Below are 12,850 nucleotides of genomic sequence, written 5' to 3' on the forward strand. Positions count from 1 at the left end.
TTACTCAGAAATTCGTTTCCATTCAAGAATGGCTCGGCTTTCACATTATACACAAAGCATAATGATTCAGGTGTCAAGCAAAAACATGAAACCACGTCCTTCTGCCCAGCACGAGCAGGGGTGCACAAAGAAAGGCTGGTAGATACTACTAAAGGAATAGGACGACGAAAGACACCCAGCACAGCACACTGAAGACTCCCAGGTCAGTGCACACAGTGTAGTCGGCATTGAGTGCTGCTTTCCACCCTGGTAAGTCTTTCACAAATCATGTGCTAGGTACCGAGAACCAGGGCTTTTTGCAATGCAGCTGCGAAGCTGATGTCTGAGCACCGACGCTGTGCAGCACAGCAGCAGCATTCACCACTAGCCCGGCAATACTATGCATCACACAACCAACAAAACTCAGCTAACGCTAAAGAAAGCAGACAGCTGCAATGATGCAATGATAGCATAAAGCTACAGAGTATAGCTTGGATTGCCACATTGCAGTCAAAATGGATGAAACGCTCCGGAAACTGAATGGGTCCACAGTTTCTCACCAGCATCGTGATCAGCAATCACATGACCAGCTATGGCCAATCACATGACCAGCTATAACCAATCACATGACCGATCACATGACCGACTATGACAAATCACATGACCCAAACAAGGGCATCATGTGACATGGCGTGTCGCCACCACCATCACACGAGTGACTGAACCAGGAGAGGTCACATGAGCTCACCGGAAGAAGACGGCGACAAGATGGACCTGACTCGGTGTGTATCGGTCACATCCTGAACCCAACCGAGAACAGAGCTCACCTGTTATGAATGCCACTACAGCAGTCGGCAGGGACGACGATGCCACCACCGCCTCCCAACGTCACGACAGCAGTTGCGGTACGTCGCCAAGACCAGCCCATCACAGCACAGCGCGACAGCACAATGCACAGCAGACGGCAAACAGTGCACAGCTCTAGCGATTGCTGATCCATGCCTGCACCCACTGTGAGATGCGCTCCACGTTGCTGACCAGCTGCTCCGGTGTGTCGCTCTGCAGCTCGTGAACAATGTGCTCGTCGTACGACTCACGAGCCTCTTCCAGCACCGTCTGGAATATCTCACATTGGACGTTGTCGGATAACTTCTTGCCAGCGTACCCTCTGCAGTGCCACAAAACAGACGTATCCAAACTGAGGTCAGGGGCGTCCGAAGGTAATTTAGGGTGCTACGGCCAGGCACATGGAGTACAATTTACTCGTTGGGTTGCGGTGGCTCCTATGAACACTTTCAAAAATTTAGACCCCAGATCAGTGCTTTTATTGATTCGCAGGGTACTCGGGATGAACAGTGGTACGGTTAATACCGTAGTGACCGTAGCGTGTGTCAGACACCCCTGAGGATCCATAGCTGCACCACCTGCCAGAATTAACCACAGGAATACGCTAGGGGTGCAGGTGAGGAGATCACTACACTAGAGTTCTGGCAAGTAAGTTCAAAGGAACGATGCACACTTGCAGCGAATCTACAGTTGGAGGTCAACAACAAAAAGAACCACAACCTCCTTCCCAGTTCACGTCGCATCCAGGCCAAAGCGGATCATCAACTTACTGCATGCATGCCCACTAACACAAAAAAAAGAAAAAGAAAAAAAGAATGTTCCCACACCGGGAATCGAACCCGGGCCGCGGCGGTGAGAGCGCCGAATCCTAACCACTAGACCATATGGGAGACACACATAATCAAACAGAAAATGGACATAAGAGGGAGAGGAAAAACACTAGACATTTGTATCGTTTTCAACCTCTGTGGCTCCATCTTGCTATGCAGAATTTCCCTATTGGGCCGTGGTACCAGAACAGAGAGCGATGATAGACCATTGTGTGTGCAGTGTGAACTATACATACCCACGTACACACCCATGGTGAATAAGGAGCTACTCCAGCCGGGGCTGGACTGCCTGCATCCTTGATTTAGGCTTCGGCCTTTGGGGAATCCCTCAAATAATAATAATAATACTAATCCGGGATCTTACAGGCACGCATGCAAACAAATTTAGAACCCTATGTGTGCTGCCATGCCAAACAGGTTTCCCGGCCTGCCCCTGGCTCGAGACATCCGGTATTCCGCCTGGCCTATGCCAGACCATTTGTCATACGAACAGTACACAAGGCAGGTTTTCAGTTTGTTTGTGGCTTTGTGCGCATGCTCCAGGCCCCGGCCGCATGCAGACTACCAGCCCCCGGCCGCACGCAGACTACCAGCCCCTGTAGCCGAGGCTATTAGCCACCAATGGCTGAAGTTGTACATATAATCGCCATCGTGGAGAATAGTTTGAGAGATGATCGTCAATCGGCCAGCCAGGAGTGACTCTCCTGTACTCTACCCATGCCATTCGCCAATGTAAAAGCCAATACGGAAAATCACCAGCAGTAATGGCGTTGGATGAGAGTCACACCTTTCATAGTTCTATTCAGCCCTGGCACTTGTAATCCGGTGCGAACACTGTACAGAGATGGGTGCACTGGATGATGGAAAACTGCAAAAAGCTGAGTTTTACAAAGTCTACCCATTACGCCTGCAATGCTGAATTGCTGATACACTCACACATGCAAATGCCCCCCCCCCCCCCCCCACACACACACATGCAGCGCGCGCGCACACACATACACACACACAGAACATCATGTTCACATACCTTTCCTCGAGGCGATTGTAGAGGATGGTATTGTCGGCGCGAGTGACAAACACAATGTCAAACCAGCGCTCTGGGAAGAAGCTACAGCCATGGTACTCCACAATGACCCCACCTTGACCGACTTCTTCCTCCAATTCATCTATAACCTGTCACAGCGGTAAACGTCACACAGTAGAGAAACATTAGTACAGTCGTACCTGGGTGGTATTCCAGTACTAGTCAAATCACAGGGGCGTAGCTTGCACATCTGTGGTGTGGTGGTGGCCATGTCCCAGAGCATATCTATAGTGTGGTGACCATGTACCACCGGCAAACTCACAGTCGCCATTTTTGCCTACCGTATGTCAGCGCCTTTAAAGCCATGGCCTTATATTCGAAACACCGCTGCTTTCCTAGACATTTTAGATGCAAAATGACTCGCCCACTACGCCATGCCATAAAGGTCAAAGTCGACACAAAAATTTCAATCTAAATCCACTTGTTCACCCTTCCTGCTGGGCTGTAAGTTTGTTAGCATAGTACTTATTCCTTCATTTTTACTAAACATACTTCAAGTGTCATTTCATTTATGAAGCCCATGGCTTTATAACTGAGACTGGCTTTATAATCGAATATAGCGCCATGGCTTTAAAGGTGCGGACATACGGTAAGTACAGTAGAGTCGCGCGCTGAAGAACGTGGAGCCCAAGAACGTCCAGCCTGAAATACTAAGAACGCCACAGCCTAAAGCTAAGAACGGCGGTGTTGGTTTTCTGGCAGCTTGTGGGATACATAATTATGATCCAGTACGGATTGTTTCTAAGAACGTGCTATAAGAACGCAGCCAAATTGCTGAAAAATAAGAACGCCCCAGGCTAACCCCTTGGAAACAATGTTCTTGGGCGCGCGACTCTACTGTAGTGCCAAGACAAGCACATAACCCCCCCCCCCCCCCGGCCCAAGAGTACGTAACCCCCCCCCCAATAGTGTGCAACACCTGATCCAGCTCTGCATAGGGTCTTGGTCGAGCGTAATCGGATCTTTCGACTTTGCGTCATAATACCGTACAGACCTGAGGGGACCCAGGGAGTGCCGGGGACTCTCGGATCAAAACCAACGGTGCCCTGCCTCGAGACCGGCTTTGCGCTGGTGTGGAGTGTACGCATGACATCAGAAGATCCGACTATGCTCGAACAAGATCTTATGCAGAGCTCGATCAGGCGTTGCACACTCTGGGGGGGGGGGGGGGGGGGGTGTTATCAAGAGTACATATCCCCCCCCCCCCCCCCCAGAGTGTGCAACTCCCACATACCCTGCTGTCCCGTCAGAATTTCAAGTTTACGTCATTTTATATGATGTAATTGGAGTTGCTCGCGGCTTTTGAGACGTAGACCAGGTAGACACTGGACCTCAACGCGTTCGCGGAGTTAGTTGTACAAGATCTAGAATGACCTTTGTGGTAGTTGTACGATAGATTGTAGAGGCCCCTACGATCCTGGCGAGAACCCGTGCCGCATGCGGACTACGAGTCGTAAAAATAGCTTCTCTTTTATTTTGTTTGTTTGAAGTTTTATTTTGCATCACAAAATTGCAAACCAAACAGTTTGTTCAGTCCATCTTGGTTGTCTTCTTTGTGCTACTTTGTGCTTTGAAAGTTTTCCGGGGTCCGTGATTCCTTGTGTTGACATGTTACGATTTGATCTCTTTGTGTAGCCAGCTGTCCGCGACTGCGTGAGTTTGCGATATTGCACTGGTTTCTGGCCATGGATGGTCACCTCTTAGACGTCGTCGAGGAGTCTTTGGTGGCCGAGGGTGAAACGGAACCAGTGGCACCAGGTTCAAGCGGAGCACCGGATGCATCAGCTTCTGTTGGATCGAGTTCCCATCCCCCGTCAAGGAAATCAAAGCTGCTATCAGCCACAGAACGACGACGCGTTGCCCAGTCCCTTGCTAGTATAAAAGCAGTGGACGTTGCGGGCAGCACACTAGCATCCGCTGCTGAAGAAAAGCACATGTCCTATTTCCCTGCCAGGAAAGAGTCGCTGGCCAATGATACTGCTGCTTGGCATTCTATAGTTGGGTATCTGCCTGCCACATATGCCAATATTTACAAGCAATGCTCAACGCAAGCAGAGAAGTACATGAAGCTTCCAGTGATGTGGACAAAAGCCGTTAGTCAACTTTATCCAGATGACAAGGTTCGCCAACTGAAACTGTCTGAGCTTGACAGGTGCAGCACACTGCATGCTGTTGCAGCAGCTGTTTGGAACCACTGCTGTTATGCAGTTAAGAAAACGATAGAGTGTAGCAATCAAACTGAGGATCAAGTGTCGAAACCCGCTCTTACCGAAGATCATATAAAACGATTCTTTGGAGCTGCACTTCACCGAAGTATCCACGCTTTGGTAGATAAGGAGAAGAGGAGAGGGAAGGCAAACACAGAAGACGAGGAGAAGCTGAAGCTCTTACGAACATTGAGGCTCCTAAAGGAAGAAAAGGAGCTATCCAATCTTCCAATGTCCCTACGTATTCGCGATCGTGGGTGGATGGCATTCCTCAGAGAAGAGTACATGGAGTATGCCAAACACGCAATGGAATCTGTGGTTGAAGTCATCAACCAAAGCAATTTCAAGCGATATGGCTCCGACTTCGTTAAGGTGTCCACCACAACCATTAAGTGTGACAAACCAATCATGGAACAATTTGAGCAAGCTGTCACAAAACATCAGCCTGGCATACACAACAGCAGCATAGTTGAAGCCTGTGGGCAAATGATACTGCTTAAGGTTGTGAATGCAATGTGTCAGGAGGTGATTGATGCATGCGAGCAGGTGCAAGTGGTATCGTCTGGAGCATCATCCACTAGTGGTCAGAATTTGCGCCCTAGTTTGCACATTGCCAATGTTTAATGTCAACAGATGCCCAGGAACTGTATTATTTCTTCGGACTCTGCTGCTGCTGATGTTTGTTGTCGTTTATTATTATTCTTAATTCTCAGGATGGCGACTCGCGCCAATATGAGACATTGTTTTAAATCTTTATTCTCAAGTTCTTGTTTCAAATCTTTATTCTCACGATAGCCAGTGGCCAATAAGAGAGTTGTTGTTGTTGTTGTTGTTAATGAGTTAGAAGACTGCAGCTGTATTTATGGGTGAACCCAATGTGTCGTCACCACCTTAACGTATCATTCAACCAGGTTCTTTTCGGTTCTTACATGTATTTTGCTATTTATTCTAACGTTGCTGCTTGTATTGCTGTTGACATCAACATAATCTCCCCGCGAGCGGAGGGTGCTTAGTACTTCTTGCTTCTTGTTGGGTCTTATGTTGCTTCAGGTTCTATTTTATATAAAACAAGAATGCCTCTTTTACGGGCAAACAAAATACAATTCTATCTGCCATCACAATTTACGCTATAATGTCCACAAACGCCACCAGTTACTTGACAATCAGCTCATGCCATAACATTGCACAACACTGACAAAACAATGTTATGCGTTCCTTCAGGTTCTGGTGCTGCTGATACTTAGTAATAAATTGTATTGTCACAATATTACGTCACGGCATGGGTCACTAACATCAAGAGTGGATAAACAAGAGTGTGCAACTCGCGGATGGGTTGGCCCATGGCGGAATTTTTTGTTGACGTAATCTTTTCGACGACGCACGCGCTGCGAGCCTTTTGGAGAGGTTTCCCTCGTGCACTTGGCCGGGCTTTACACTACAAGGTCGGTGCCCAGCACGTGCTCTCACACTGCTCTGCGCGCGCATGCGGCAAAGTCCGCGTTTCTCTGAAAAAAGGTGACGTCAACAAAAAATTCCGCCATGGGCGGGGGTATCTGCAGATTGTGCAGGAGAGATCCGGAGTTGCACACTCTTGTTTATCTACTCTTGCTACCATTGATAATTGCAAAGTGTGAGTTGGTTAAACCGAGAGGTCATATAAATAACAAAGATCTAAATTCAGTGTAGATCAAATTTCAATTTAATTCGACACAGGCACGCGCCTATTGACGGGTGTATGGCAATGAAAATGTTTAAAAAAGAAATTACCGTATTTCCACAAATAGTAGGCCGGTCTACTATTTTTTCAACCTCGTCCTAACCCGGCCTTATAATCGAGGACGGTCTTGTATTCGAGGACGGTCTTTTATTCTTCCAACCCAGTTTGACCCCCGGTCTTCTATTTCTCGCCACACAGTTTTACCCCCGTTCTTTCATTTTCTTCTACACAGTTTGAGCACGGTCTTCTATTTTTTCCCACAATTTGAGCACGGTCTTCTATTTTTAACACAAGAACAAAGACCCATATAGTAGGCCCGGTCTTCTAATCGGAGACGGTCTTTTATTTTTTCAATCACCCCCTGCCCCGGCCTTGTATACGAGGAAGGCGTTGTATACGAGGACGGCCTTTTATTTGCGGAAATACGGTATGCAAATATATACATCTCTGTATCGCAAACTAACATGGTATGTCGGAAGGAGAATAACTTGATAACAGCAATAACAGCCTTTTATCATCATGTGAGAAAGTGGAAACTGTGAATACTTCACAGCTATTAAAACTGAACTATAACCGAGACCTCATTACCCTGATGATGCCCAATGGGCGAAATATTGGTACTAATTTAAATTATTCTTGTCGTGAAGCTGAGAGCCTGTTCGGCGATGGAGGTGTTCATAAGTGTAAAACTGAGAACATCAAATCAAATCTTCACTTTCTTCTGCGCAAGTTGACTCGAGGCAAGTCTAGTGCAGCGTCGCGGTAATCCTTTCCACTGCTGTGGACTGTGTGGATACTCCTCTGTGTGAGCAGAGCTGCCCGTGCAGAGGAGTAGTTGCTTGCTGACAACTGGCCACCTGCAGCATGCTTCATTTGCGAGAAGACAGTCTCGATCGCACTGCCAGAGACTCTGACTGGGATTATGTAGGACTCTAGATGACGGTGGAGAAAGTCTTCGCAGAAAAACAGGAATCCATATGTCATTACTCGTAACAAGTCCCATGTCTGCCAGGAGATGAATTGAGTTCGATATGGGCTCACAGCTGGGTAGTTGGGCTCCTTGCTCAAGATGCTGTCTATCCAGGAGACAAAGTAGGAGTACCCTTTCCTGATGTCGTCAAGAGGCTGGGATGACGATGTCGTCAAGAGGCTGGGATGACGATGTCGTCAAGAGGCTGGGATGACGATGTCGTCAAGAGGCTGGGATGACGATGTTTTCACATGAGCGTGTGACAAGGTTCCCGGTTCAAACAAACTGTTGCACGCAAGAAGATACTGACGAGTTGCTTCCACTGCGTCCAGCTCGGCATCACTAGTAAGAGACAAGCAATGAGTGGCAAGCTCTGTGAGAACTTTATCTTGTTGCATGATCTTCGCCGGGAAAACATTCAACTTCGTCCATGGGTCATGCCAGATGTAGTTCTTCCTCAATTTCGGGATATCTCTGGGAACACCTCCACGCTGCCGCTGACATTCCCGTTCGTACATTTCAATGATCAGTTTCCATCCTATGGGGATGGAGTCACGTACAAAGGCCTTCGTGCCACCGGGACGAGATGAATACAGCGCGTTGATCAAGTTTTTCAACATATGCGACGGGCATATGACGAAATACAGTGTGTGCCCTGGCCAGAAGGGATGATCTGTTGACGCTGGTACTGCATATCGGTCACTGCTGTTTGTGGATGAGTTGCCAAAGGCTGCACGCATTCCGACCATGGCTTTGAGCAGGGTCAGGTTGGTCGATGCACCTTCACAAACTAGCGCACTCAGCATCAAACCATAGGAATGGAAGAGCCGGAAGCTGTCCAGAACGCAAGCATAGATGAACTTGGCATCCATCGACTTAGGAGACGTATAGTAAGGGCCAAAGATGTCGGTGCTTGACATCATGTCTCTCCAAAGGAACTGCAGAACATATTCCGTACGCTGCATATCCGCATCATTCCTCAGCTCTTGAAATACATCCTGCAGTGAGGTAAACTGGTCAGGGGTCATTGAAAGTCCATAGACTTCTTGACTGCTTGAATTCCACAGAACTCTGCTCACAACTTTCACCTCGTCAAATATCATGATTCCGTCAGACTTTGGCTGGGCCTTCCCTTGTAGCAAGCATTCCTTCTTCAGGTTGGTATACTGCTGCAGCATTTCAATAATGTGCTCTTCGCACCATCCTGGGGGATCATTGTGCCCTGAAGTGTAGTGCTGTAAGGAGCGGACACTTGGCAGCTTCAGGATACCGAAGGACTTTAGGGCTTGGTAAGCCGAGGAGCTCCTGGTGTAAACGGCCAGAGCCATCCTGTATGTAATCATGGACCAGCGGTTCCCATGGCTACCATCAACATTTCGATCCTGGTCCTGCAAAAACTCGGTGTGGTTGTGGTCTTGCTCCCATGCCTCTCGGAGCACATTGGAGTTGGTACCCGCCTCTGCCACGACGTCTTCGAACAACTCCAGCTGGTCTTGCTGGAGTGCTTTACAGGCACTGTGCAGCTCATCACTTTGATCCTCACTAAGATGAAGGTCCAAATTTTCGTGGCAAGCTAGGGACCGCTTCAGGATTCGCCGATCTTGCCGCACATTTGCCAAGCGTTCCGTTTGACTGGCTGGCGACAAGTGCATCCATTTGACCTTGGAGGATGATGCGGTCCTCAGCTGCTTCTCTTCGCCCTTCCTCTGCTCAGCATTGGCCTTCAGAACGGTGCACTGGCGTTGCAGCAGCTTGCATTCACGGCACTGCACCATGGCAGCAGCTCTTTCTTCCATGGTTGCGTTCTTACTCAACTCATGGAGAATTTTGCACTTGGTCGAGTCCGTCCTGGTGACAGGAAAACTCCATGTCCTTACATTCCTGGAGTCAAACCGAACGGCTGCTTGAATGTCATTATAGTTAAACAGGCCCGGGCAGAACTTGTAGGCCGATGACGGCACCATCATGTCCATCAGATGGCCAAGCTCTGCAAGTGTACTTGCCACTACACCTTCGGCTGCGACAACACTATGGAATGCATCCAGCATATAAATTCCCGAACCATCGAGGGCGACGACCAGCCTGATGGCGGTGAACGGTGCTCCTTGCCTTGTTTGCATTGATGTGTGGTTTGGCGACACTTCTATCCACACCGTGCCATCCACAGAGGCCAATGTTCTTATTTGCAGCGATGAAGAATAAGTATCGTTTTGTGCTATGACATGAGTTGACATGAGTTTTACCGAGATGTCAGGAAAGTGAAATATGCCTTAGGGACTTTTGAGGGCAATACTACTTGGTCCAGGACACTAGCGGCTTGACCATCACTGTCGCTAGAAACACTGCATGCACTTGCCAGCATACGCTTTGAGCCAGTCGAAGCAACGCATCTTCTGGGAGTTTCCATCGTGAGAGCAGGCCCAAGGGCGGCTCTAGAAAATACTACAACAGAACTAACGGCGTGAAATTTGAAAATACTACAACAGAACTAACGGCTTGAAATTTGAAAATACTAGAACAGAACTAACGGCGTGACATTGCTACACTGTACCTCTCTACCTCCTACTCTGCTTGGAAACTCTAATTATACAATGACGCTTCTGCTACAGACGCTGCCACTACCACGACTTTCAAATAGCAGAATAAAAATAGACAGCTAGCGGCTGAACCAGCAGCCTGCTAGCATGACAAGAAGTAAAAACTGCACAAAGGAACCACGGACCACAGGAAACTGTTACTTTCAAAGCACAAAGAAGACAACAATCCATTTGGTTTGCGATGAAAAATAAAACTTCGAACAAACGAAAGAGAAGCTACCCTATCCCATGGCCATGGCCCACGGCACGGTGCCAGTGAACCGAAGGAAGTGACCGCCATACGGTGCTTTCGAAAGTATAATCGTATAATCGTATGCCGGCTCTCACGATCTATCGTACAACTACCACAAAGGTCATTCTAGATCTTGTACAACTAACTCCGCGAACGCGTTGAGGTCCAGTGTCTACCTGGTCTACGTCTCAAAAGACGCGAGCAACTCCCATTACATCATAAAAATGACGTCAACTTGAAATTCTGACGGGACAGCACCCATAGTCGAGTTGCACACTCTGGGGGGTTATGTACTCTTGGTGTTATGTACTCTTGGTAATACCAAGAGTACATATACTCTTGGTAATACCAAGAGTACATAAACAAGAGTATGCAACTGTGATCTCTTTTCTATGGGCCAGATGCGCAGCGCGCTGCCTTCATTACATCATTCAGCTGCAGTCTGCACACTGCAGAAAATCAAACACCACACTTTCCCTCTGGTTTGAAATGAACTTCCATACGGAACCGGGGTTCACACGCCAAAATGTAGAGATTGCGTAAAACTGGGACGAATCGAGCAAAAATGGATGTGCTCGTAGGAGAAATTGTGGGTTTGAGTGCATGTTTTCAGAGCGTGATGGAGGCAAGTTACGCAATGCTCCGGTCCTTTTTTATCCGGATCCCTCGACATCCGGAAGAAAATCGTTGGTTACTTATTTACAGCAGATACCATGCATACACACAGTATGACTGTGTGTTCGATTATCCGGTTTCCTTGCCCGTCCGGATATTTTCGTGGAATACGGTGTAAAAAAAAAGAAAAGTAAATTATCGTATCCGTTCCCGAAGGGAACTCACGACGGCCGCTAACACCCGATAAACCCTACGGATGAGTGCGGTTAATTAAGCGAGGTCTGACTGTACTCTTGTTTAAGCACTCTTGGTAGTACCTATGACGGCGATTTGCTGGTGTGACTGGACCATGCGCTGTGCACGTGCACGTATTCCAGCACAGTGCACCCAGTGCATTGGTTCCACCAGTAATTATCTCAGACTGAGGTCCTTCGAAGAGGCCTAACAGTAACAAGGTTAACATAGCTAGCTGTTTAAATAATCCTTTCAGTTTGAACAAAAATCGTGCATTTTCCAAAACCATTTTTTCTCTTCACACGCAAACCCCGACGCAGTCACTTACACATCAAACGAATACTCTCAAGGCTATGGCTGCGCCACGGCACTAATGACTTACCCGGTCCTCGTCCAATATGGGACATGAATACTCTTCGTCGAACTCCTCGTAGAGATTCTGTTCTTTAGCCACCACACCAATATCGATGTGCTTCAAGCCGCATGCCGACGCTACCTCGCTGCTGGTCACTGATTTACCTGTACCAGGAGTTCCCGTGATCAGGATGTTGGGACGGCTTCTGTCTGCGCTTGTGGCCATCTTGACAAGACTAGAAGTAATCTTCTCCTCGACACTATTGCTGTTCTAAAATTATTTTGTCAAGAATCTCAAGGTGCAACACACAAAACTTCAAAAGTGACAACATTTCAAACATTTCGACACTCATTTTTTCAACCTGCAAAAATCCGGCCTGTAAATAATTTTTTGCCAATAACCGTGAAGCGGCTTTTGAAAATGTTAATGTACAAAATTTGTAGTTTGGCTGGCTGGCTGAGGCAGTGGATGTCGACTTGGCCATGACATTAGGGAGGTTTAGTTCCCACGTAACGGAAACGCGTACGTGGGTGATCCACGTAAAGTGGATGAAGGGCACCGACGTTGCAATGTTGTGTTTAGTCACACGGAACAAACAAAAGCATAAAGCGAAAGGCCCAAACCTGGTCAAAGACGAAGCTACCCGGGCCTAAGAAGCTCATCCAATATTTTGATTTCGTGCTTCGGAAACTTCTTCAGCTGAGCACCCTCACAGCTCGCACAATGCGCTCCATTCTGATTTTCACCCACGTTCTGGCGGAACGTGGGTGAGCCTCCATACACGGTATGTCGTGAATCAGAAAACGTCTGTACGTGGGTCACTAGTATCACGTGGTACACACACGTAAAGTACCCACGGATTACGTGGGACTAAACCTCCCTACTGGTGCGGCGATACCTGTGGATATTCAACACTGTCTTGTGTATATTTCAGTTGCAGCAGAACCACTGCATTCGTCTGCAAGTAATAGTTAGTTTTCGAGTTTGAGTAGCATCAGTGTTTACACTTTTGTACAATAATATTTCTCGATGAATTTGGGTAGTATCACTATCAAAGCAAGAGTACATAACCCCGGTTATGTACTCTTGATCAAAGTCAAAGTGATTACGGTAGTTGATTGAGCTGTTTGCTAGCACTCTACATTATGGTTATGCGTCGGAATGGTAGTGGACAGTTTACATTA

General features: G+C 47.7%; 1 protein-coding gene and 1 non-coding gene across 2 annotated transcripts; both read right to left on the minus strand.

The window, feature by feature from the left end:
- Positions 1-11,963, minus strand: LOC135826129 (adenylate kinase isoenzyme 6-like). Its single transcript, XM_065338771.1, has 3 exons — positions 11,694-11,963; positions 2,683-2,828; positions 1-1,147 (listed from the first exon to the last, which is right to left on the minus strand). The coding sequence occupies exons 1-3, from the start codon at positions 11,889-11,891 to the stop codon at positions 961-963; spliced, it is 531 nt and encodes a 176-aa protein (XP_065194843.1). The 5' UTR covers positions 11,892-11,963; the 3' UTR covers positions 1-960.
- Positions 1,644-1,715, minus strand: Trnae-cuc (transfer RNA glutamic acid (anticodon CUC)). The gene has a single exon. It is a non-coding gene; the product is annotated as a tRNA-Glu (tRNA).
- Positions 11,964-12,850: the final 887 nt, after the last annotated feature.

Source organism: Sycon ciliatum, chromosome 10 (genome assembly GCF_964019385.1).
Source record: "Sycon ciliatum chromosome 10, ocSycCili1.1, whole genome shotgun sequence".
NCBI lineage: Eukaryota > Metazoa > Porifera > Calcarea > Leucosolenida > Sycettidae > Sycon > Sycon ciliatum.